This window comes from Lacerta agilis, chromosome 11, assembly GCF_009819535.1.
Source record: "Lacerta agilis isolate rLacAgi1 chromosome 11, rLacAgi1.pri, whole genome shotgun sequence".
Classification (NCBI taxonomy): domain Eukaryota; kingdom Metazoa; phylum Chordata; class Lepidosauria; order Squamata; family Lacertidae; genus Lacerta; species Lacerta agilis.
In genome coordinates, this window is record NC_046322.1 from 44,640,080 (window position 1) to 44,667,651 (window position 27,572).

Sequence of the window (27,572 nt, forward strand, 5' to 3'; positions counted from 1 at the left end):
ACTGAACCATAGGGCTTGGAAGTTTGTGAATCTTAGTAGGAAAAGGGACTGACATGCCATGGTCTGTTACTGTGCACTACAGTGTCAATGTATTGCCACTCTCATCAACATCACTTACAGTGCAATCCTATACCTGTGTACTCAGAAGTGCCTTGAATTCAATAGTGCTTATTCCCATTTAAGTGGATATAGGATTGTAGCCTAAGGGTTGGATCCAATAAAGTTGTACCATTTGCATAAGGACTTTTGCTTGCACAGCAGAACTTTCCTTCCCTCTCCATATCCACCCCCCCCATCTCCTGTGGAGGGTTTGGGAAAACACCCAGAACAGGAGGCATCAGTAGTGGAGGAAGGGATGGGGGGGTGGGCGACATGAGCAGCACTGGGGCTGCAGGGTACCCTCCAGCGGATGGGCCCAGCACTGCCCGTAAATGCAGCATGGGACACATGTGGAGCGTGGCCTGTAGGCTGCCCCAGCCACCGCCTTCCTCCCAGCTGCGGTTGCCCTCAAGCTGGCCCCTGCAGCTACCTCTTCCCCCATGGTGTTTTGTTCCTTCCCCAATGTGGGTGCTCGAGAGGCTAGCTATGCTGGTGATGTGCGTGTGGGGAGATGCATTCACCAGGCTGGGGGAGTCAAGTAACACAGCCACCCACCACTGGCGCTTCTCCTTCCTTAGACTTTAACGCCTGCCGACTGCTTGATCTGACATGCACCTGGTGCCTCTGGATCCTGGCCTGGCAAGGGGAGAAGTGTGGCAGTGCTGCTGGGAGTGGAACCCTCTCCTCCACCGTCTCCTCCTCCTGCTGTCAGGAAAAGCTTCAAGGAAAATATTTCAGAAGTTTCTCTAAGTTACATATTGTTTCCCCCATATTTATTTACCTACTTAATTTATATATATAGCTGCCCCATAGCAGAAGTACTCTTGGAAGCCAATGTGGTTCGAGTGTCAGACTGAGACCTAGGTGATCAGGGTTCAAATCCCCACTCAGCCATGAAACTCACTTGAGTGACCCTGGGCCAGTCACAGCCCCTTAACCTAAATCACAGGATCACTGTAGGAGGGGATTGGACCTTGTACTCCTTGGAGGAAAAAAAAGTGGGATATAAATGCAATAATCTCTTCTGTTTACCTGCTTAAGAAAGCTGGAGAGACCAGCCAGATTGAGACGTCAGTTGCCAGCCTGGCATCCAGAGATCTCTGCGTGGTCACAGTTGGACCCGCAGCAGTCGGAAAATGTGCCTTGTGCCTGGCTACTTTCTGATACTGCCTGTGCATAGTGGAGAGTAGCTGGGTACACTTGCCCTGGGCCTTGAAAGGCTAAGCCAGCTGGGGTGGGTGGGCATGGGCTGTTGTGCCCAGAATGCCTTATGCTTTCCAGCAAGAGTGGGGCTGTAGCATGCAAAGTTGGAGGCTAAGAAAGGAGAAAAAGTGAGAAAATGGGCAGTGTGGTTAACTGGCTTTGAAGGAAGGAAGGAAGGAGGAGCCAGTGAAAGGAATGGATGGTTTGAGCCTCCTCTGAAGAGGGGGCATTAAAGGAACTTAGGGAAAATCCAGTATTTATAAAATGAGTAGTGATAAACTGGGAATAAAGGGGAAGCAGGGCGAGGGAAGCTGTTAAAGGAGGGATTAAAGAAACTGACAGTTTGTGGAGTGGGAAAAGGGTACAAGTTAAAGGGGTGAAACGAGACGGGAAGATGAAATTGTGGATGGGTAAAACTATTTTGAGAGGCATGTGGAAGGGAAAATATAAACGTCATCTCTGCTTAGACTTAAGGTTACCAGATTTTTTTCAATGAATCCGGGGACACTTTTCAACTTCAATAGGAATGATAGGATTTTGTCAGGGGACTGATTTGTAAATCCAGGGGCTGTCCCTGGAAAATAGGGACGTCTGGTAACCTTACTATAGATCAGCAAATTCTGCCTAAAATAAAACATAACCACTATTGGATGTGCCTAAAAAGATAGTCTATAAATAATTGTATGACTAACAACAAATCTATAAAATAAAATGGAGAGTCTAAATCATGTTGCCTCCGAAGCCAATATATGTACTTAACTACCTGTATTGGAATTCCCTGCCACAAGGAAATTGCTGTGACAAAGAGATTAGATAGAACTTAGTGTCAGTAATTGCTCATCAATTATACCTATTTCTGTCTCTATTGACCATCAATTTGTTATCAACTCTGCTCATTCACTGCCATTTTATGAATCATGGGCCATCTCAAGTGGGCCCTAGGAGGGAATTTTGAGGACTGCTAGACCTTATCAATCAAAAGGAGAGTTTTGAATTGAGGTCAGAAATATACTGGAAAACAATAGGGATATTTCAACAGTGGTAAAATGTTAATTGTGGAAAAATCCTGTTAATATCATCCTGCATTCAGAACCAGATGAAGTTCCTTTGTGAACACTTAAAAGGCAGCCCTATTTGTCATGAATTAAAAACTATCCAGTCTGGATATTACCAGAGCAAGACAAGGCCAGATTCAAAAGCACTCCTGAGCTTTGAACTTGCTGTTTCAGGAAAAATACAGCACTCTTAAAAAACAAACCAAAAAACAAACAAACCCCAAGTTAAATATTGTTCCATTGCTCAAGTAAATTCTCTACCAACATAACTTAGATTTTTCTGTTTTGCTTGTTTTCATTAACAGTATTTAATGCTCAGGAGATTGGTAACTCGCCATTTGCTGTTTGAGTTGACAGGGCACAGGGACAGCTTCTTCACATGTAGTCTAACAATCACCTCGGGCACTGTTGGTATGAACAGTGCCTCTTCCACAAGAGAGCAATACATCTCATGGTAGTTACCATGCCTGACACAATTGTAGCAGCCTTTGGTCTTACAGAGCACCACAAAAGCCTATTGTGGAAGACACTTAGATTGTGCAGACTTGTTGCAAGAAGAAAGCGCAACATTAGTATTGATATTGTCATCCTGAACTGTAACACTAAAACAATTTACCTAGGACATACTTCATTAGAAGCAATTTCAAAACAAAAGCATAAAACTTTTAAACAACTTAAGAATAGGCTAATTACAGAGCTAGGTCACTATCAGTAAAACTGATAGTTCCTACAACAGTAAAGGTTCAGTATTCAACGTTGTAATTTTATGTTGTGAACCGCACTGAGACCTGCAGATGAAGGGCAGTATACAAATTTAATAAGTAATAGTAGTAGTAATAATAATACAGATGCCACGCTAAATGATGGTTAAGGAAACCGAATTATGATTCTGTATTACGTCTGTATTACGATGAACCTTTGCTTGCAATTGGACACCATAGTTTGAAGTGGGGTTGGAAACTACGGTTCACACTCAATTTGAGCCAGTTGAGACAGGGCTCCAAGTACCTTGAGAACCATGAACATATCTGCCTGTCCAGAGTACTTGACCCACCTGTGGTGGCTCCACACCTGCATGTAGGGACATAATATGTGAATGCTGTCCACATACATACACTAAATTAAACCTCCCAGTTGTTTTTCCTAAATGAAATCTGGTATATGCATAGGCATAATATCATACACATGCTCAACCATGCACATAGTGAGACTCGAGTGGTGTTTGCATGCTGTCTGGGTGAGGTTGGCAGGCAGGCTTGTTCTCTCCTCTCTATCCAGTAGATCAGGCAGGTGTGTATCATCTAAACCAGCCCCAAGATTTGGTATAATGTCTTAGAAACCACAGTTGCAGACATTGTCTCCATATGCTTCTGCCCCTTTCAATTTGGGAAAGCTGAGAGGGCAGAATGTAAAAGCAGACAAAGTACTGCAAGTCATGGTTTCCCTTGTACATTTGGAAGCACAAACCAATAATAATAATAATAATAATAATAATAATAATAATAATATACTGCCTTATACCTGGAGGTCTCTCAAACCATGGTTTGGGTTCTAAACTCTGCTTACAACAAACAGTGGTTTAGCACCAGATCTATCTGATCTGAGACATTAAAGGTGTGAAATGCACAAATAATGGGGGCAGGGGCAAAAATATTTCACCAAAATTGCTCCTGTTATGGACAGATAAAAAGCCACAGGCTGAATTTTAAAATAGAGCTAGAAGAAACAATGCTAAAGTGTATATATATATTGTTTTTTAAAAAATATACCTTTTCCTTCCTTGAGTCTTTCCCACCCACATCCACTCTATAAAGCAATTCATACTCAAATATCAAGTTAATTCTTAATAGCTCCAAACACTTTTTTAGACAATTACAATTGGAGGTTGTAGGCCCATGCTGCTTGTCAGCCTCTTAATGAGATATTAAAAACTGAGTGGCTTTTCTGCTGTTTTGTCTTAACTGCCTTTCATGTGCATGTGTGCACTCGCACTGCTTAGCAGGCTCTAACGAGTAGAAGTCCACCACTTGAAAGGCTAAAATGGAATAAAATATATAAACTGTGATTCCTTGGAAATGAAATGGGTGTCTGCAAAGGTGCTCCTTTTCAGACAGTTGCTCAGAATGCCATTCCGAAAGAGGCGGAAACTTTTAGAGCAGCTGAGCTGTGATTCGTTGGTTTCACAGAACTTTTCCTCTCTTAATCCCAGCCCCCCCTTTTTTTCTTTTGAGAAGTTGACTTTGCTGCTTCTCAGACACGCACGTCATCTGCAATCTCCAGAGATTTAGTGTGATACCATGAGCGCCGAGGCAGATGAATCTAAAGAAGGTATGACTTTAGCGTTTTCTAAGATTTGGGTTTTGGTTTTTGAAACAGTTGGCGTCTCCTTCAGAGCTCCTTGTGGCAGCAATATGAGATGATGAATAGAGATTTGTGCTCTCTGTAGCACTGAGCTCTTCGTAGGGGAGGGGAGAAAGCAAAAGGCATCTAAAGACTGCTGTTCAGATTTCACTGAAAATGCAGAAACACGAGCCTTGATGCCAATGGCGTTTTGTTTGTGCAATGATAACTAAATACAATACACAGTATTATTAATGTTCAAAGGGCTGAGTGCTATGTATTCACACAAGCAACAATGGCTTAAGTTGAAAGGGGAAGATACTTTTTAAAAAGTAGATTCAGTGTTCCTTTTGCAAAAGGAAGTTGTGTAATACAGAGAACTGAAAGATCGTTATTTTTAGGAAGGAGGTTTCTTGGCGTTAACAACTTCTTTTTCCAGTGTGGGTATATACTCTTGATGTATGTATGTTTTTAAGTAACACTAGGTCTGAAACAAGGCTTGTCAATGTGGTAAACTATTTCATTTACTTTTATGAGATGGAAGAGCATGTGGAGAGCTGGAAATACCCCAATTATCTGTGTAAACATAGAGGAGGGGGTATCTGGTGGAGGAAGCAAAGAAATGGCTTTCTGAAATGTTAATACAAAAACCATTTAAATCAGAGGTTTGGGGAAGGGGTGGGAATGGGGTAAGGACAATGCATTAAAAATGTGGGCACACTTTTAAAAACTGGAATTTCCTGACTTGTTAAGCAAGATAAACTTGCATTAAATAAAGGGCTGGTATAAGCTAGTCAGAACACCAGTTTGTAGTAAATCAGGAAACTTTTCAAAACACTGGAATGCTCCTCTATTCTCCCCATGGCTTATCTGATGCCCCCACCTTGCCAATGTTTTCAACATAGCTCTTATCCTTCCAGTTGGAGTTGAAGGAGTGTGTATTTCTTAGCACAGAAAAAAACACAGCCTGCTAAATGAAATCCACAAACTGCAGCATAGCTAATTAACAAATACATTGAGGCTAAAAACATTTTAATACTTATCCCTTTCCTTTCCTCATCAACCAAGAGGATAAATGTGAATCCAATTCCATTGAACAATTGTGAAACTGTACTAAACCTTTCTCCTCTGGCAACTCCTCAGTGCAGTGTTCCCCTGGCGGCACGTTCATTCCAACCCTCCTGTATGCGAGATGAGTAAGCAGCATGCATGCTATGACATGACACAAGGATTGCAGGAAAACCTTTTGAAAGCGGCCTTCGTTTCACATGAACATTCAGTTGATTTAAGATAAAACATCCAAATTGCCCCTGCTATCTTTGATACAGGGTGAATGTTCTTCTGCTGACATCTTGAGATGCCCCTGTGTGCTTCTGTTTTCTACAAAACTCCTGAGTTTCACATGGAGCAAGGTGAAACTTCTCTCAAGGGGGGTAATTAAGGAAAACAAAGTAGAACACATGTTGGCATTTGTAAAAGTTGAATACAGTATATTGTGTCTCAGTTGACAAACCTGTTTCAGTGTGTTGGGGGCACCTCTAGGGCACTTTGGGTGGAGGGGCTATAGGAAGAGGGGAGAATAGCAGGAAATTACCTCTCCCCCCAATTCTGTGGATGGATTTCTTTTGTCCACCCAAAATTTAGGTTGCAATATTTCAGTTTTAAGCGGGATTGATGCCTGTTGTATAGTTAGAGCTTACGATTTGAGACATAGAATGGAGAAAAAGGAAAATAATGATGAAACCAAACAATATATTTGTTATAAAGAGGTGTATCCAGAGTTCCACTCAGGTGTTTAAATTAAAGACAACAAACTTCTGCTAATTGTGTTGATGTGTGTCATCAGAAAAAAGCATTGTAAACTTTTGGGCCTGATGATAACTTAACCTGTTCCTCTGTGGATGCTGGGATCATAAATGAGCTCCTCTTGCCAGTGCTATGCCTCAGTTGCAATGCAATCCTGTGTATTATTGCTCAGAAATAACTGTTCCCAATGGGGAGCTGCTTCTAGGTAAGAATGCAGAGGACTCCAGCCTTGAACAGCAAGGTAGCATATTGGTAGTCACACTCTCCTAAAAAGAATCAGGCCTGTTTGTTTTCCATCTTTTGCTGGCCATCTATGCTTTTTCTTTTCAGACAGGCCTTTGGACAGTGTTGATGCTATTCCTGACTCTGATTACTGTGTGTGTGGCTTTTTATTTAAGCTGCATTGTGTGTGTGTGTGTGTCTTATAAGCAGTTTCAGAAAGGCTGCAAGGGAAGAGATTAAAAAAAAACATAAAATAATGTATTGGGTTAGGAAATTTGAGTTAGGAAAATAGGGCTCTTAATTTTTGTTTTGGCAGTGGACTCGTTAATGTTGTTCATTTCATTCTTCCATGGCTTTGCAGCATTTGCTTGTTTCTTTCACTGTTTTCTGTATTTTCCAGATGAAAATTGCTCACATACTGGCCTTTTAATATCCAAAAACAAATGATGCTGCTAAGGAGCAATTACACTGGAACATTATACAGTAATTGATTTCTAAACCTCAACGGATCAATAGAATTGTGCTTTTTCTTACATTCTGTATTAAATTTTGTATTAAATTTTTGACCACAAACTATTATTAGAGGTATTTGTACTGGACTGATGTTCAGCACAACTAATTTTAAGCTAAATATCTGTAACATCATGTTCCCTTAAATACTTTGGGGGGAGTGAGTTAATGTGAAAATTGCCATCCTGGTTAGAATAATTGCTTTCTTAGTTGAGCTGGAACACATATTTTCCCCAATTTAGTAGTAATGCTTCTCCTTCTTGCACAACACAGTTGTGTTGCAGTATAGAGTGGGCAGGGTTAAAGTTAGGGGAGGTTTAGAATTAAGTCAGACAGATGTCTCAGCTACTTCCTTGATTTTGGGATAGATGGGGTGGGAAAGGTTGGAGGACATTCTTTGCTAAATCGTGTATCCCACGTTAAAAAAGAGGTATTTTGACACTTATTTTTTGGGTTTGAATCTGTTAGGTGTGCAGCCTCACCTCTGTGCTTTTTCACAGTTTGCTTCTGGGTAAGATATAAAACTGTATTTGAACTACTAGGACATAGTTAATGAGAACTTACTAGTGCTTCATTATTTGTATAATCAATAAACTCACACCAGAATAATTGTGGTGGTGCTGGTGGTTCATATTAAAACTGCTTACCATCTTCAGGTAGTGGTGGTTGTTGCAGCTTGGCATGGGGCCACAAGGAGAGCTGGGGGTGAGACTCAACTGTGTGGCCCGCTGATGTCAGCAATGGTCTTGACGGCTGTGGGTAGCTGGCAAATGGACCAATTGACACCCTAGTGGGGGGGGGCAGTTCCCCAGTGGCGGACCTGACAGTCCCAGTTTTCTGTTTGGTCCACCACCGGCCATAAAAGCTGGCTGTGCTGGGTGTGGGGCATTGTCAGTGAAGTTAACTCTCTCTATTCAGAGAAACACAACAGCTCAAGGCTAGTGAGTGCAGCAACTCTTTCCAGTAGATCTTGCCCCATTGAGGCAAGTTACGAGAACTGAAGGTACCTACTGGTGCCTGCTGCACTCCTCTGCATCCATGTAGAAATTGGAGTTCTTGGTAATACCCAGAAGTCAAAAATTAAAGAATCCAAGAACTCTGGCCAGGCGGCAGATCAATTTTAAAGTCTTCAAACAGTTTTATTAATATAGAAGCAAATTCCCAGTCGAAATAAATTCCAGGACAAGGCCCTGTTTCGCTAATTCTTCCTCAGCTAGATTTTCATGGTCAAGGTGTACCAATTTTCTGTAGTTTAGAAAGAGGAAATGGATCCAAAATTAGTATGCATTTGCTTTAAGTTACTTAATTATTCTGTGATTGTCTAACCATTTAAAGGTAAAGGGACCCCTGACCATTAGGTCCAGTCGTGTCCGACTCTGGGGTTGTGGCGCTCATCTCGCGTTACTGGCTGAGGGAGCCGGCGTAGTTTCTGGGTCATGTGGCCAGCATGACAAAGCCGCTTCTGGCGAACCAGAGCAGCGCACGGAAACGCCGTTTACCTTCCCACCGGAGCAGTACCTATTTATCTACTTGCCTTTTTGACATGCTTTCGAACTGCTAGGTGGGCAGGAGCTGGGACCGAGCAACGGGAGGTCACCCCATTGAGGGGATTCGAACCACCGACCTTTTGATCAGCAAGCCATAGGCTCTGTGGTTTAACCCACAGTGCCACCCGCATCCCATCTAACCATTTACTCTTCTGCAAATGACTGAACTGAGGTGGCAAACAGTATAAGGTCAGAAACTGACCTGTGGTTGTTGCTTAGAGTTAAATAAGAGAAACCAATCGATACCTCAATAGGTCTTGAACCAACTTGCACACACACTACATCATAACGCAGCATGAATGATAGTCTAGAAGACTTATTCAATGATGTGGACATTTCATGTAACTATTGCATTAAACATCCACATTATCTACGTACATTAAATAAAGCCTGATTTTATAAGGAGGGATCAGTTTTGAGAGCTGAAAAATAATGGTTGAATTTAGTGTCTGATTTCTAATATAGAACTTACTGAGCTAGTGGTGCTTTGGACAATAAATGATTAGCCAGCATACCCACACGGGTTTACTGCTTGGAAGGTACTTATTTTATACATGTATTTAGTAGTGAGCCCTTCTTGTAAGCTTCCCATAGACATCTGATTGAGCATTCTGAGAAATAGGATGATGAACTAAATCAGATCCAGCCTCCAGCAGGACTCTTGCTACATCCTTATTTGCATTGATTTGAATGGTTACTTAATTTCAGTAATAATTTATGTTCACAACCTTCAAGTTACCTGTTCATGTCCTTCTTTAAGAGTTGTGTAATTCTGTTAAAATGTCTACCTGCAGACACATTTTTTGTTTCCATATATACCGGTAGCTAACATGTTCTACAGTGGTACCAAACACCTCGGGTTACAAACACTTAGGGTTACAAACTCCGCTAACCCGGAAGTAGTACCTCGGGTTAAGAACTTTACCTCAGGATGAGAACAGAAATTGTGCGGCAGCAGCATGGCGGCAACACGGCAGCATCAGGAGGCCCCATTAGCTAAAGTGGTACCTCAGGTTAAGAACGGTTTCAGGTTAAGAACAACCTATGTTGAATGAGCCTGTTATTTTTGCCACAAAAGCCTGACCTCAGCGTCTCCCTATGTTTTTTTCTTAATTATTAAGGTTTATAAAGAAAAATACAAAGATTATTGTCAAACATATTTTCTTTATCCAAACTGAAACATTAATCTAAAGGCAAAAAAGAGGGAGGGGAGAAGGAGGAGGAAGGAAGGAAAACGTAGAAAGAGAAAAAGGAATAGAAAAATATTTAAGAGAGAGAGAAAGAGAAGTTAAAAAGCTAAAGGACTTCAGAAGTTCATTAGAATTTGATCTCCCTTTGGATCAGCTGATTTGAAGGGAGAGTGATTCTGCTTAGCACTGGGTTCCTGCTTTGTGTAGCACTTCAAAGGATCCTGACAACCAGCTGGTTGCCAGTTGCTTTCGGAGCTGGACAAAGCAGCTTTGGTCAAGCCCCACCCTTACCTGTATGACATCAGGTGACATGGGGGTGCCCATGGCTTACGCATGGTGGACTCATGTGCCAAATGGGGAAGTCTGGTGGGCCAAGATCGGCCCATGAGCCAAAGGAGGATCCCTGATCTTAGAGATACAGAAGTTCACTTTGGGAGCTGAAAGTCTCTCACCTTGCCTCAGGGGAACAGTACAGCCCTGTGAAAGGTTTAAGGCAGTCTTGAACACAAAATGTAAATGAATTTTAACACAACTTAAAAGAACACCACAAACACAGGGAATAATGTCCCTATGGGAAATGTGATTATGTGGTTAAGGATAGCCAGGTTCTACAAGGGAGGGATTGGGAAGGAGCATGTGGTTAAGCAAATTACACGTGCACTTGCCATTTGAGTTGCTGAGGCTCACCTCTCTCTTAGAATCACTACCATTAAAAGTAGCAAAATATTTCTAAGTGGTTAGCAATGTACTTCCTATACCTTAGCCAGTCTTAGCATGAAGCTAACCACATTCAAAGCTTTATAATTTCTGGGTTGTGTAGTTATGTGAACAGCAAGAAAATGAAAGGGGGAAGTGTTCTCAAAGTTTATTGTAGTTTAAAGGTCCAAGACATTTCACTATTCTTTTCCTTCTTCAGGGGCACTTCTTTTCATTGGATCACTGCAGATAGACAAACATACTATTAATGCACACACACACACACACACACACACACACACACATTCCTCCTTCAAGCATGTGGATTCAAGCATGTGAACAGCAACATTTACACAGTAACAATAGAGACATGGCTTCATTTTTTTCATGGGGTGGTAAATGTTAAACACTTTGTTTGCAAGGTACACTGAAAGCTAGTACAAATATACCTAGATCAACTATCAAAAAATGCTTCATAAGGTTTGGTGATTTGAGCAAATATAAGGGTGTTGGGAGTTTTTCAATAGCAAATACTATCTTTGAAATGTTGCATATAATAAATGCATTTGCACCTAAGTTTGCTAACTCCCTCCAAGTGAGTAAATAAACCTTCAAAAACTCTCCTTGAATTAGTTTTGGAAGTTTGCATATTTTTGACTTAAAAATAGAATTTGTAAAATAAATCTCTATGCTACAAGTTTGACTTTAAATATTCCAAATGTTTTGTTAGTGCATATATCCATTCAAAGTAGTACAGGATACAAAGGTAAATGATACATAAATTAATCGGTGTATGGGAGTGGATACCATGACTAGGTCAAACAGTGAAATATCAAAATGTCCATAATGATTTTTATGGTAATTAATTTTACTATTTTTTAAAAAGTTACATTTGCTTGGATTCAATCCTTCTGATGTCTCTTGAGCTCCCTGAAAATCTGCTTTGAATATTGGGGAACCCACAGGCCAAAGGTTCCCTACCACAGTTAATTCTTTCACATCCTTCCAATGAGGTGACACTGAACCTGTTGTTCACTTGAACTGAACAGACATTTGAAGGATTGGGTGCTTGGAACATAATCTAGATCATGGAACAGTATAAGATCTGGACACCTGCACCATGAAACCCCTGCTGTGCTTATACACACCTGAAAAGGAAATGAAGAATCAACCTGATGTGCACCAGAAAATGTTTTCTCATCCTTCGAAGTAAACTTTGCATTCAGGCAGTCCTACAGTATCTCCAGGGGTTTCTCCTCCCTCCTTACCTTACTTCTTTTCTCTTTACTTCCTCCTAAAGGTATTGCTTGGTTCAGCAGGAAGTGGAACATTACTTTGGGGCAGAGAGATGAATAAACTAAAAAAGTGAAGCTGCTGTACAGCTCATTGGTTTCCTGAATAGTAAAATAGTGCAACAGAAGCAATGACTCACAATTGGCCTTACACTGATCAGGAAAAGAATGTGGCACTTTTCCAGTGGACTCACAGTCAAAATGCAAACTGTAAACTACTTTGAGAGGTCAGCATAGAATTTTTGATACCTTTCTGGAGAGGTTTAGCCTTTGTTTTTTGAGAACTGTGGCTTTTCCAGAAGCATTTTCTGTGCAAGATGCTTGAGGTCACAAGCTCTTTTGCAGCAGTTTTAAATGAGAATAAAGCTGCATGTCATGGCTTTATCTCCGAGCTCATGAGAGGGGGGTGATGGTGTGGCAGGGATGGAATTGCATGCAGGATAACTTCAAGAGAAACTCCACAATAAACTATTATACCAGCTGCCTATGCTTTGAAACTGAAGAAAAAGCCTCCCTGCTTCCTAACAGTATACTCACAACTTATGGACATTTAACTTGTGTGCATTCAGCTTTATGTGCTTGGCAAACATTTTTTTTAAAATTAAAAAGGGAGAGGGCAACTGGGGAAAATACTTTGGCAATCCCACCCACCTTGCACCCAACTTGTTTTGACTATATGCAATTTTGGCTTTATGCACTATCCCTAGAACATAACCCCTTCATAAAGTGTGGGTCTACTATACTTTAAAAACACAACCCTCTTTACAGCAGTTTCATTGCAACATCCACGTGAGGGAAACAAAGTTTGAGCCCAGAGTTCATGCTGCCACTCGTGCTTTTTATATCACTCCCCACATACCCCTGAAGGAGAGAAACCACAAATGGAGTTTCTGGAGAATTGGACACCAGCACGGGCACCCGGATCACATGTTACTTCCCCAAACATGACTGCTACATCATGTATGATCCAAGATAAGAACAACCATAAGGTAGATGAATACCATGAAGCCATGGATTATTCCTGACTCCACAGTACATGCCCACTGTGCTAAGTTTTAAGTGCCAGATTTTGACTGGATTGTGTTATGGTTTGGTGAAATGAATGCCCCCCTTTATGCTCTGTAGATTGACTTACGTTGAAAACGGTGTTTTCAGTCATTAGATTTGTCTATAGGTTATAAAATGTAAGTGTTTGTATTTCATACATGTTCATTGTGCACATCCCAGAAGGACATTCTATTGTGCTCAGACCACTACCAGAGTGCAGTGAGGATTTCTTTAATTCAGAGTACCCTCCCACAAAGTTGGCAGCCTGATCAGAGATTTTGCACATTTTCCTGTTCTGTTGTTGCCTCCTTCCAGTAATCTTCTACAGAATCTAGGGCAAGATAATTCTTTCATATATGTGCATCTGATGTGATTGGATCATTCAGTCACTCCAGGTGTAGAGATGTAGCAGAGTTGCCTATCTTCAGAAGAGGCTGCCCATTGAGTCTCACAATGTATTACTGCTCTGAGCTAGTTGCCTTTCAGTCAAGAGACAGGGAGTGGCCAGCAGGAAGGGCCGCTGCTGTACACCTGGCCTCCTTGCTGCTGCTCTTTACTGAATGGGCTGAGATGCCAGGTTGGGTCTGTGAGGGCTCATTGGCAGGAGTACCAGGTTAGCTCTACTGGTGCATCCATGCAGTTCCCATCTCCACTGCCACCTTGCCTCTGTCCCTCTCAGCAAGCAGGAGAGACACCACTGCTGGGAGGCCAGGTGCTCAGTGCCACCCCTCTCTGCTGACCACTGGCAGGAAGCATATCCAGAGCTAGTGTGGTGCAGTGGTAAAAGTGTCTGAATAGTAGCAGGGAGATCAGACTTGTATTATCAGTTTTTAAATATCTGCTTTAGTAAATTGAAATTACTACTACACAATCACATGACTTTCCCCTGCTCATTTTGATGCTGGTTCTCCCAGCAGAATGGCAGTGCTTATCATTCTGCAAGTTTAAGAATTTAATGTTACCTGATGTACCAACTAATAACTGTAGCACAGCAGTACTTGTGCAGATGCGCTTATTGTTACAGAAAGGCAAAGAGGAAGGAAATGTGTTAACGTTCTGTTATGTTCCCTCATATAGATAGAAAGAACTGTGAATCAGCATTCTGTATTTGCATACATATTTCTTGGCTTAGAATATATGAATGCCTAGGCTAAAGCACTTAAGAATCACTGCCTTATGTTTTAGTTGTAAAAGAAGGAAGAAAGTCATTACACATAAATGAGAAAAGAGCAGTTCTTGATTATGATAACCCAGTGCTAGCTATGTTAGTAGCTGTGTGTTTTAAACTAATCACTGGCATCTACCGGTATCTCACAGGAATAGTCTCACTAACAATACTCTGTGCACTCTCCTGTTAAGTAGATTAATGTCATTCAGAGTATTGAGAAGTTACAGTCTTATACCTTGTTCTGAAGGTTGCTTCCATGTTGCGTTTGTCCGCCTTATAATTCTTGTATTGCAGAAATGAGTGAGTGTGATGGTTTTAAGGGGAAAATAGGATTTTATCTAAAACAGTTCTTCAAGGCAAAATCAGTAAATATTTCAGAATATGCAATTCAGTCACAATAATAAAAATGGTGACTGTGATATACCCCACATAATGTCTTGAAGCCCACAAGTTCACTTAAGCTTTCTCTTGCCACAGCTTTGGACAGCTAAGTATATGCTTTAGCTATGTGATTAAAATAAAATGTGTGTTTCTGGGTTATATTATTGGTCCATCCAACAAAGCCTTATTTAGATGTTCTGAAACCTCATATTAGTTGGCTAGTTCCCCCCTCTCTCATAAAATAATAATAAAATAAAATAAAATGCTGTACCCTCCACAAATTGGAGCATTAATTTCTGAAGTATGGAATGTTTTCTACATGTATAGGCTCCTTGTGCTGTTTAGGACCCAGCTCCACTTTGCATTGCAGACATTTGCCTCTAACTTGGAGAGAGTGGTGAGAACAGTGACAGGGAGCTGAGCTAGCAACTTGTTGCCACTCTTCTTCATGTGATTCTAATTGCATAGGGTAACTGGGACACTCAAATAGGGCTATAGCCCTAAAAACTTTAGACAAAATCTCCAAGAAGTTAAACAAGGGTTAGTTATACAAATGGGGCCTGTAACACATGTTGCAGCATGGAATGTTTAAAGTGCCCACTGGCCAGTTGTGTCCTTTCCCAGGATACTCCATTCCCGCAAGTCAGTCATCATCCAACACCAACTGAGGATGGTTCGTCGTTCTTTTCACCCTCTTCTGGCTACATAAAGATTAACACTTGGAGGATGAGATCAGTATTACTGTATAGCATGGCACTGTCAGAGTAGTATGTGAATTTGTGTTGTCCTGCTTGTGTCCGATTGCACCTTTACCCACATCCTGTAGCAAATTTCCCCCACAACCTCTTATGGTTTCCAAATGGAGCAATAAAGAGGCTTGAGTATATTTGCTAGAAAATAAGTGTGGTTAGATTTCCCCATGTTCTGTTTTGTCTCCCTCTTGGAAAAAGCTAATATTTCTAATATTCTCAGTTTGCTTGCAACCCATATGTATCCTGCAGCAATGACTTTAGAAATACTCAGGAAACTAACTTGAGTGCAAAAGGGTGTAACTCTCACTCAAAGACTTTGTACTGATAACTATGTGGAATAATTTTTTTTTTGGGGGGGGGCGGACACCTATGGCCCCTTTAGGTATTGTTTGAGTCAGATTCTCGTCAGCCCCAGCCAGCATGGCCCAGTAATCAGTTGTGCTGGGAGTTGCACAACAACAACTGGAAGGCCACAAATTTCCCATGCCTGGTGTAGGACAGTTTACTAAAACTTCTTAGCAGCCATTTGCTTCATTACTAGCAGTGAGGTTGATACCTGGACTTTAGGATTTTACCTGGATCAGTGGGCCTAGGCTGCTTCTTTATTGACTTGAGGATACAGAGTGGTGGGGCATTCCCCCGTTACAAGGTGTCATAACCTGTGAGGACCCCGGCAGAAAAATTCTGTGCAATTTTCGGGTAAAATAATCCTCCTGGGCAACTGCAGTCGCCATCTGACCCGATAAAAGCAGCTTGGCCTACTCATCTTCCTTTTTTTTTTTTTAAACAAAGGTTTGAGATGTGCAAATCAGCAGGTGAAGGTTTTTAAGGCATGGAACTAAACATTTCCACCTGCTAACTGCTGCAGACCTGGCTAGTGGTTAAAGGGCAGCTACAGGAGCTGTTTCTAAGGTTGTCAGCTCAAATTGGGAATAAGCTGGATCACTGAAGCTGCTATCTCATTCTGGTACTATCAGTTCTAACAGCAGAATCTACCATGTGATTGTGTGAGGTCAGTGTCTGCCACTTTGTTTTTTTGACATGATACAGAATAGAGATGGTCTGAGTGCAGAAGCAGACAGTTTGATAAAGTTATTATGAGTGATGGCCCTGCTAGCCAGCCAAATTCTGCTATTAAGCATAATTTCCTCATTCTCTTCCAGATAAAAAATGGTAAAACGCTTGGAGCATGAAATGGTGATGTATGATAATCCATTCATTGTTTTAGTCATAATCACTTGCCATAGTAGAAAGGCAACTCTGAATGTATGCATTTTGAATATAGTGGTCTCAGCGGGTCACCTTTGGTACTATGATCCTAAAAATACTCAGAACAGAGGTTTAAGTAGTCTATGGCCAGGCTTCAGTAGAGAAAAAAAAAAAAACCCACTGCAGTTTCCAGCCTATATATTACATCTTGTCTAATTAGTTTGTTAAAATGCCAAAGCAAATAGTGGAAAGAAAGCGTCAGGGTGAGAGTAGTTTGACTGCTGAAAATGTGTTGTGCAGGGCCAGTGTTCAAAAATGTCATCTTCCATTATGAAGTGAAAGTTAACCATTGGGGTTCTTTTATATTTTGTTTCCAGGTCATTAGCTCACAATTATAAACATGCCCAAAGTGTTCTTTTACATCTCTGAGAGCAAGACATGTCCTTAAAACTGAAGGTTATCAGGTGTTTGACAGCAGCATCCAAATGTCAGGATGTGGAATTAGACATGGTTAAAAAAGAAAAAGTCTGAACTCAAGTTAAAAGAAGTGACCTGTGTCTGTTTAGCATCACTCTGGTCCTGTAGTTGGCGGGGGCGGGGGCGGGGTGAGGAGAGGAAATATCTGGCTGATCTTTGTGTCTCTTCTGGCTGTTAATGACATCCTTCTCTCCAGTGTGTTTATCCAGTTCACTTCTGCCTCCCCCCACCCATTGCTCTGTATATGTTCACACCTCCACCGCCTAGTGTTCTCTTTGTGTCTGGCCTAATAGTCCTTTCTTTCATCTCTAGTTGTTTCCTTCCCTGTTATTTCCCATGTCCATCTTCTTCCTCATTTTGATCTGAACGGCTCAGGACCACAATACCTCAAGGACCGCCTCTTCCCATATGAACCTACCCAGACCCTGAGATCATCTCCTGAGGCCCTTCTTCATGTGCCTCCTCGGGAGGTCAGGAGGGTGGAAACATGAGAATGGACCTCTGCAGTGGCTCCCTGTCTGTGCGATGTTCTCCCCAGGGAAGTTCGCCTGGTGCCTTCACTATACACCTTTAGGCGCCAGGCAAAACATTCCTTTTTAACCAGGCCTTTGCCTGACTTGATCTACATACTACTGTATACCCTTTTTAAAATGCTGGCTCTTTGGGGGGGGGGGTTATTGGGTTGTTGTTTTGATTTGATATTTTATGTGAACTGCCCTGAGACCTTCAGGTATAGGGCAGTATAGAAATTACATACATATAGTACATACTTTTGCTCCTCTCTCTTGTATCTGCCCAAATGCATTATCATGTTCCTCATTTACCCCGTTTTTTTTCCTTTCCGTGTTTTTCTACCCCTCAATTCCTTGACTTTGTTTAACTGAAGCTTAGCCCAGATAAGGCTGAGGAAGTATTAGTTGGTACTGGATAGATGGGATTAATCTGCCCTGAATGGGATTATGATCTCTCTGAAAGAGCAGGTATGTACGTAGCTTGGGAAAATGTCTGGATCCACTGCTATCGCATGAGCTTCAAGTGATTTCAGTGGGACTGAGTGTCTTCCATCAGCTTTGACTGGTGCCCCAGCTGTGCCCCCAGCTGGACAGGGATAGCCTAGCTTCCATTGCTAAGGCTCTGCTAACCTCTAGGTTGGATTACTGCATTGTATGTGGGGCTTTAAAAATGGTTCAGAAACAGCAGCTGGTGCAGAATTCAGCAGCCAGATGGTTGACCAAGGCAAGATGGTCCAAAGATATAACACCAATTATGGTATGACTGCACTGGCTACAAATTATGTTTCTGGCCTCAATTTAAAGTGCCAGTTTTGACCTGAAATACCTTAAGTTGCTCAGGACCTCTGTATCTCAAGGACCACCTCTTCCCACGTGAACAAAGGTATTTTCTTTGTGTCCTTTCCTCAGGAGGGCAGGATGGCCACATGAGAACACAGACCTTTTCAGTGTTGGCTCCCCACTTGTGGAATGCTCTCCCTGGTGCCATATTTATTTCTTAGGCACCAGGCAAAAGCTTTCCTTTTTACTTAATTTGAAGGGTTTCATACATTTGTTGCCTCTTTTAGTGTGGTGGGATAAGTATGACCTGTCGTTCATCTGCATAGATGTGCTTTTTTGGTATTTTTGGTTTGTGTTATAACTGGTTTTAACGTTTATACTATTTTTGTAAGCCGCTTTGCATCACTTTTGTGAGGAAAAGCAACTAAAAATTAATGATAATGTTCCCGTGACTCTTGTGCAAAGAAAAACGGAGTGCTTTGGGAGTTAAATAAATGTTAATACATAGTGTTTTAAAACTGTCAACTGCCATTGACATGCAAAATCTAGGCCTGATGGGATAGAAATTTGGAATGTTAGCATAGAGGTTGTGTTGAGGCAAAGCCTGCAGCAACAAATCCACAAATACCATAGCCAACTGTCACCCTGTCCACCCACATTCATTTGTTTTAAAATCTTTGGTCAAGCAGTAAGCTGTGTTTGTCTGCAGCTGTCCCATATGTACAGGGATCAAACCGGCCACCTTGGTATTTTCAGCACCATGTTCTAACCAATGGAGCTATCCAGGCAACATTATTAGTTATAGTGTGGCATGCTGCTGCCTCTTTTGTATTCTATGCAGTTTTGTTGTACTAAGCAAGTGACACAATCTTATCGCACAACTTTAATTTCAAACATGACTCTAGATTGCAGGCTTGTTGCTGTGTGAAATGTGTCTCCAAAAGCCCTGCAGATTGCTGACCAATAGCATATTTGGGGGAGTATGGATTTGAGAGCACACAGTAGTGGATGTCTACAAGGAAGAATGTGTATATAAATGTGCTCACTGAATCAGACCCTTAAAAAAACAACGGACTGGTTCACACATATATGTGCCTCACTTGGTTTTCAATATTCCATTAAAGAGGATTCTGCTTGAAGTAATGAAAATTCTGCCTCAGTCATACATGCAAGTTATTACATGAGCTGCAGTCTAACAGTCCAGTCCAGTTGAGTTGAATATTTATTTATATGTAGCAAAATCAGAGCAGTTTAGAAGAAAGAGAATTCAAATCAAATAATAACAAAACAGCAGGATGCATGTGTAAACTGGCTCAAAGCTTATTTAAGCATTGTAAGATGGAATTTGACTTTTCCATAGCAACCTCTTAAATTCCCTCTGCACTCTGTCTCTGTCTCTGTATGGGGGCGGGGGTTGTGTTAAAACAAACTATGAATTAAGTTTAAAGCAATTCATTTTCCTTGTGGCTAAGGAAACTGCGAGACCTCAACATAAGAACATAAGTCCCACTGGACCACACCAAAGCCCTGGCTAGTGCAGTATCCTGTTAAACACAGTAGCAAAGCAGATCCTTATGGGAAGCCTGGCCCACAAAAGCAGGTCATAAGCACAGTGGCCCTCTCCTGTTGTTCATGCTGTGTCTGATCCTGACATTGATTATAATTAGCTGGTTCACACAAAACAGTAAGCCAAACCATAGTTTATTCCCAGAAAGGAGATCACAACCACTGTGGTTCTCCCCCGATCATCCTTCTGCTTTGCTGCTGTAAGCCAAGCCATGCTTTGGCTTAGCATGTTGTCCAACCTAGTCTTATAGCTTGCCTCCATGACAAATCATGAGCTATAAACCAAAGATCAAACTTTGGTTATAGCTTTTGTTTTTGTCTGGAGCAAGAAGCACCATGAATCCAGCTAGGATGACATTCTAAGTTGAATCATGGTTTTGCTCACAACAGAGCAGCAGCAGCACCCCCCAAGGAAAACGAAATCAGGCACAATGTTCCTTTAAGACATAGCTTGGCTTAGTGCAGGCATGGCCAAACTTGGCGCTCCAGCTGTTTTGGGACTACAATTCCCATCATCCCTGATCACTGGTCCTGTTAGCTAGGGATGATGGGAGTTGTAGTGCCAAAACAGCTGGAGGCCAAGTTTGGCCATGCCTGGCTTAGTGTAAAGTGAGACCCCAGGACATAGTCATCATGATTAGTAGCCATTGGTAATCCTATCCTCCATCAATTTGTTTAATCCTTCATACTACATCAGACTTAAGCCCTGGATTTATTTATTTATTTTAATGAAGAAATCACTCACTGCTCAATAACAAAGGCTGAAACAGTTTAGAAAAACATTTATAGGATTGTTGTGGAAAACATAAAATACAGTGGTACCTCAGGTTACAGACGCTTCAGGTTTCGGACTCCGCTAACCCAGAAATAATGCTTCAGGTTAAGAACTTTGCTTCAGGATAAGAACGGAAATCATGCTCTGGCGGAGCAGCGGCAGCGGGAGGTGCCATTAGCTAAAGTGGTGCTTCAGGTTAAGAACAGTTTCAGGTTAAGAACGGACCTCCGGAACGAATTAAGTACTTAACCCGAGGTACCACTGTATTAGATTTGTATCAGATATTGGAAGTATTGGACAATGAAAGTAATAGTAATTGTAGAAAACTATATATAATAATGTCAGTCATATTTTAAAAACTTCTAGCACTAGTTTGCTATTCTTAGAATTACTTAATTCTACTGTAAATAGGTTTCCTAGGGTAGTTATAAAGTGGAATGTCAGTCATTTTAGAGCAACTTTTAAAGGATCTGGTGATAGGAAAATGACATAAACTGCAATCACAGGAAAGGCTGTGTGTGTGAATGTGTGTGTTAGGAAAAGAAATTTGCTGTCACTTAATATGAGAAAATTGAGTTTTGATTCTTACAAACAATTGAGACTACCAGTGAGCCATTAAGTGCACTATTCATTTCTTAAATTGACTGACTCTCCCCCCACCACATGGTTAAAACACAAGTTTGCCCATCATGTGATCCCAGTTGCTTCTCTTAAAATAGATCACAATAGCTCATCTGGCATCTGAGTAGCTTCATCTGTGAAAATTGGGCTATTAAAAGACATGTTTAAATGATCTGAGAGTTAAAATAAACTGTTTAGACTGTGTCTAATAGCAGATTCTTTGTCATGAGCGCTAGTAGGCTATCTTGGACACATTCCAAGTTCCAGGATTTGATCTGTAGAAGTCTTCCAGATGTACATAGTTTGCTTTTTGAGTAAGACTTTATTCAAAGTTCATCAGCTATTCTCTCAACAAATATTGTCTAGGAGTAGAAGACATGTGTAAAGCTTTGTGCTAATCCATATGCATGTGATTAGCTGGATTTAAAAAAAAAACAAATAAAGCAGTATTCCACTTAGCTGTTGCAAGATCTAAACAGTCTTTTGGAGGGCCAGATCATATTTCTTTAGTATATTCCTCAGAATTGCTCTACCTTTCTTCCAGTGGAGTAGTGTGTCTGAATTAGCCCACTTGTGTAACTTTCCAAGATAAGGATGGATCTCATGATGGACTTTAGTTTTCTCTCTGCAGGTATTGTGCCCACAGCTGCTGTGTTGGGAAACATTGGCTAAAGCTTTTGTGGATTTAGGAAAACCAATTGAGGGAGCATAATAGAAGTTTATAAAATAATGTTGTGATATGAAGAAGATGAATAGAAAGAATCCCCCCCCCCAAAAAAAATCCTGAATTGTTTGGCACTAGATTCAGGACAGACAAGGTGTTTCTTTATACAGTGCAGCTTTTTGTGGTGTTGCACATGGGTCATGTGTCCTATGGAGGGTATGTCAGCACAGGCATGGAAATCTGACACTTAAGACAAAGAACCACAATCCTATATTCCACGCAAAACAAACAAATTGTTCTTACCAACCAAAGTGCTCATTTAGTGTTTAAATATGTACATTCAAGGTGCAATCCAAGATCCCACTAACTACTTTTTTTGCTTTTTGGAGCAACAGGGCCTGCTGCTCACAGTGGTAGAAGTGGAGAGGGCATGATGATAGAGCTTAATGGTGGCGGCGCTGTGCCTGCACCAGCTTCATGCTGGAGCACCAGCCAGCCAGATGCCATCATGTAATAGCAGTGAGACCGGCTCAGGATATACTAGATCCAGGATTGGCTCAGCCATTCAGCCATTCCACAGCCCTCAGAATATCCCATTTCAGGACTTTCTAATCGCTCCCACCAGCATGTTTGGTAGGCAGAAGGGAGAGTTTGGCTGCTGGCACAGATAAGCCTCCGCTCAATCAGTACCCCAGCCCAACTTAAGCGAAGCTTTCATTGCTCAGCCTCTTCTCATCTCATGATAAACTGCTTTGCCCAGTAGGTGCCACCCTTGCTTCTTGAAAATTCTGGGTATTTTGCCTAGAAATAAATTATATTTCTCTGTGTTCTTCAGTTGTACTCCATCCTTTTTTTAGGATTTTTATTTTTTTAGGGTCTGTAATTAGGTTCCCATATTGGTTTCAGGCAGGGGTCCCCAAACTAAGGCCCAGGGGCCGGATGCGGCCCAGTCGCCTTCTAAATGCAGCCCGCGGATGGTCTGGGAATCAGCATGTTTTTACATGAGGAGAATGTGTTCTTTTATTTAAAATGCATCTCTGGGTTATTTGTGGGGCATAGGAATTCGTTCATTATTTTTTAAAAATATAGTCCGGGCCCCCACAAGGTCTGAGGGATAGTGGAGCGGCCCCCTGCTGAAAAAGTCTGCTGACCCCTGGTTTCAGGATTCCTTTATGATTATATTTCAAGCAAGCAATACAGGGTACTATTCACTGAAATAGCAATACCAACATCAGTACTTAAATATAAAAAATATACCCTCCTAAGTAGTATAAAGGTTTTAGTTCTTTGTAAATCAGCAAATTTTAATTGTTACATGAGGAAATTAATCAGCATTTCAATACATGAAATATATGAAGTGGGAAACTTTGGTTATTTTCCCCTCACAGTGCTTTAAAATGCTTTTACATTCAATAGATTGCATCAGATGGACTGAAGTTACTAACATCTACTCATTTTCTTCCAGTGGCAACAGATGTCTTCAATTCCAAAGGTTTGGCCATCCAGGCCCAGAAGAAAATCCTTGGCAAAATGGCATCTAAATCCATAGCAAATGCTTTGATAGATGACACTAGCAGTGATGTGTTGGATGAACTTTACAGAGTGACAAGGCAATACACACAAAACAAAAAGGAAGCGGAGAAGATCATTAAAAATCTCATTAAGACTGTAATCAAGTTAGCAATCCTCTACAGGAATAACCAGTTTAATCAAGAAGAGATCATCCTTATGGAGAAATTCAAGAAGAAAGTTCACCAGTTGGCCAAAACTGTGGTGAGCTTCCATCAAGTGGATTATACCTTTGACAGAAAGTTTTTGTCAAAACTCTTGAATGAATGCAGAGACCTGCTTCATGAAATCATTCAGCGTCACCTAACTGCGAAATCTCATGGACGAGTCAACCACGTGTTTGATCACTTCTCAGATTGTGAATTTTTGGCTGCCTTGTACAATCCATTTGGATCTTACAAGTCTCACCTTCAGAGACTCTGTGATGGTGTCAACAAAATGTTAGATGAAGGGAATATATAATTAACTGCATCGGTGGTGTATATTCATAGGCTGAGGACTACTGATGGTCTTGATTCAATGAAGGAAGGCTAGAAAAACTGTGTGGTAATGGCAAAATTGAATACCAAAACAAATACTAAATATTTAGAAATTTCTTCATCAAATTGACCCATTTATTTGGAGTCATCTATTGCTATTCTTTCTTTTTGCAGTACTTTGCTTTAAAACGTGGAGCAATAAAGCCATGAAACGGGATTACTCGTGAAACAGAGCTTTTGTAAAATAGACAGGAAAAGTGTACAGCAAGATAATCAGAATCAAAATGCATATTTCTACATGTAGAAGAGTATTTATAATCCTACAAAGGATCAATATTTTTTTATATACACAAATCATGACTATGGCACATATATGATAACTGGAGTTAGATTTAATAGAACCTATGCTACTTAATCTAGATCCATATATGCTATACATAAATGCTTAGGTCACATGGTCTTAGTTATACTGTTAAAATAGTTCTGTTTTGTAGGGCTGGTTCTCATATAAGACAGTAAGAGACCACACAATTGCCTTTGAAATGTGCAGGGCTGCTGCCAGATGCATCTGGAAATACTTCACTGGCATAAACTGACATCTGTACATGGCAGCCCCTGTTCCCATAACGGTAGTAGTAGTTCATCAAGCTGTTGTCCTGTGGTTATTGCATCTGCATATGCTTCACATATATTGGCATGATTTCACATATCATACTTCCATGGCAGACCAGTACAGCCCACCTCTAAACCTTGTTGCATGTACTCTCGAGGGAATTCACAAAGGCTGTTTCCATATGAACCTACCCTTAATCATACCATTTAAGGCTTTAGCTTGTTAATCTATAGTATCATAATTTTGTGTGCTTTATCAGCTGAATGGTCTGGATTTGATTGATGTATTACTATTCTTAGTTGGCTACAGTAATAAAGTGTGGCCAGGAAAACTATACATTAGTAGTGTGTGGTTAAATGAAGCACCCATATACATTTTCCCATTCTGCTAACAATACCCTCACACAAACCAAAAATTAGCTTAATCCAAAATTACCGGTACTGTCATCGCTAAGGGGCTTGCTTTTAAATAGAAATTGTCCTAAATACTCCAATCCCACAGTGGGCACATGGAGTTCAGTCTGCAAATGCCTTTTCTCATTTCTGTAGAAAATGTACTTCCAGATCAGGTTCCTCAATAAAATGAGGCACCCTGCAGGCACAAGTCAACGTTTTGTGTATGTGAGCACATGAGAATCTATAGCGTGGGGTGACAAAATGCAGTAACTATGGATGGTATTGTGAATCTGCAAACCATAAGTACCAGCACCAAATTCTGAACAATATTGTGTACATTGCCTGTGAAACAGAAGTCACTCTGTAGAACCTAGAGTAAATGTATAGCAAATATGGTGAAATGCATCTTATAACTGCAGCAGCTTGTATAAGATTTCTTTAAAAAATAATACAGTATAGAGGTGAAAATAGGAGTATCCAAAGGAATTTGCTGAAAATGTAATGTTTTTTGTATGTCACACAAGTCTTTGCTGATTGCCAGGTTTTAAAAAGAATTGTGACTAAAAGAATATATTCTTATAAATGCTGTGCCTGATTTTCTATGGCACAACAAATCAAAAAAATAGATATGCACTACTTAATTAAATCCAAGCCATGTTTTGTTCCTTCTTGACAAGTCTCTAATACTTTTTGTACAACATGCCATTTCTACTATGGGTAGTTGCTTTCCCTAAGGCATTGCAAAATATATGTTTTATTGCTGCAGGAAGAAACTTTATTTCCTTTAAGTTTTACCACTCATTAGCATAGTTTGAGATAATTCTGTTAAGACTTATTTAGCTGCCCTTAACACCACTACATTTAGATTGAGATGGGTATAATTCAGAGCATGGAGAATCCCTATGAAAATATATACTAGAAATCTGAGTGCTATCAAACCCTGGATAATGTATAATACTTCTGTTATATAGGTGGCACATAATATTCTAAGGCTGCAATCCTGTATATACCTTAACTGGGGGTGACCCATTGAACTCAGTGGGACTTATTTTTTGAGCAAACATGTTTCTGAATGTGTTGTAATTGCATTTTAGCTGGCAAAATGTCATACTGGAATATCAGAAGTGGTACAGAGTGGCTATACAAAGCATCATCTAGTGGAAAAAGAAATCTATTGAATAAAATACTGAACATTTCTACATTTGTCTACCTATTGCTCTTGATTCTTTATTTATGTACACCAACTATTTCTAAGGCTGTTTTCTCCCCTTCTTGTAAGAAGGTAATGAATCAGTGTCCTATAGCATTCATAACTTTTTAATTTTTTTAAAAAATACTGTAATCATTACATGATAGGCAAAAGGGGTGTGCGCGCGCACACACACACACACACACATATAAAGATGGAAGCCTAAGCGTTTCCTCCCATAGCAGAAAAACTGCCCACCACACTAGCTTTTATCACCCCTCCTTAATAAAAGAAGCAGCCTCAGGAAGTGTATGTTGAACATAGGACAACTAGCGAATGGACATGATTTAACAGAAAACTGTTTGGCAGTTGGTACCGCTGATGTGAAATAAATCTCATATGCCAATAAAATGGTGAAGCAGTCAAAAGTACCAAAAGGGAGATGACAGTTGCTGCAGAGCTCCTCAAAGAAAAACAAAATAAAACTCATCTGTAAAGATCTTGTAGATAAGTGGCAGTCTGCCTTCAAAAATTGCCGAATTAAAGCATAACATTAATAATTAAAATGCACTGCTATGGTACCTTTGGATATGGGGATGAAAAAGTGTTTTAAATATGCACTCATTGAATTTTCTATTAAAACTGGATGGTCAGGGAAATTGTTGGTTCTATAGGAATGTGAGGGTGAAGAAAGAGGACAGTATAGGATTCCAGGCTGGAGGGTTGGGCTCCTGAACTATCTAATTACCTGCATTAGATATAGACAGCACTCGTCACAGTTTAGCCCCCAAACCAAGGGAAAACTCATTCTCCAGAGACACAAATAAAACTTGAAAAATTTTCAGTGAAAGGCAAGCTGATGAAAGCTATCGGGACTAATAGTGAAAATAAATTTGAAAGGAAACCAATGGTAAAGCTTCAACATCTGAGTGATGAAAACAGATGCTGAATGGCTCTTAGTTCAACCACAGGAAGGTTCCAAGTGACTAAAATACTCTATCACTGTGCTTCCAGTTCTGTCTGGTTGTTCACATTGATAGAATGCCTCACTTTGTTACCACAAAAAAGCTACTCACAAATCCTGATACTGCTGAATATAAACATTTATAGAAATGAAGGTGAGCTAGAGGAAGCAGTGGCTGGAAATTGGAAGACAATACTATCTAAGGAAGTGGCTATCGAGCAAGATGTGGATGTTGCCCCTAATGAGATCTGGTTCGGTCTCCACCTAAAAAACATTACTGTTAAAAACCACAGGGGCTATGATATATTGTCAATGGAAAGAGCACTGCTTCATTTATGATTCTTACCAGGTCATTACATGGATGGCCATCTTCAGTAATAACATAAATAACATAGTATGTAAAATGGAGATAGGAAGAGGGGGGGAAAGTGAGGGATAAATAAGGGAAGGG

General features: G+C 40.7%; 1 protein-coding gene across 2 annotated transcripts in view; it reads left to right on the top strand.

Moving 5' to 3' along the window:
- TNFAIP8 (TNF alpha induced protein 8) overlaps window positions 1-26,167 on the top strand; it is a 42,319-nt gene extending 16,152 nt beyond the window's left edge. The window contains exons 1-2 of one of the 2 annotated variants that reach the window (XM_033164089.1): window positions 4,563-4,685; window positions 23,378-26,167. In XM_033164089.1, the coding sequence (XP_033019980.1) occupies window positions 4,655-4,685; window positions 23,378-23,943 (597 nt within the window). In that variant the 5' untranslated portion in view covers window positions 4,563-4,654 and the 3' untranslated portion in view covers window positions 23,944-26,167. Of the gene's footprint in view, window positions 1-4,562; window positions 4,686-23,377 lie in introns of those variants that run through there. The other variant, XM_033164090.1, reaches the window with a different exon arrangement.
- Window positions 26,168-27,572: the final 1,405 nt, after the last annotated feature.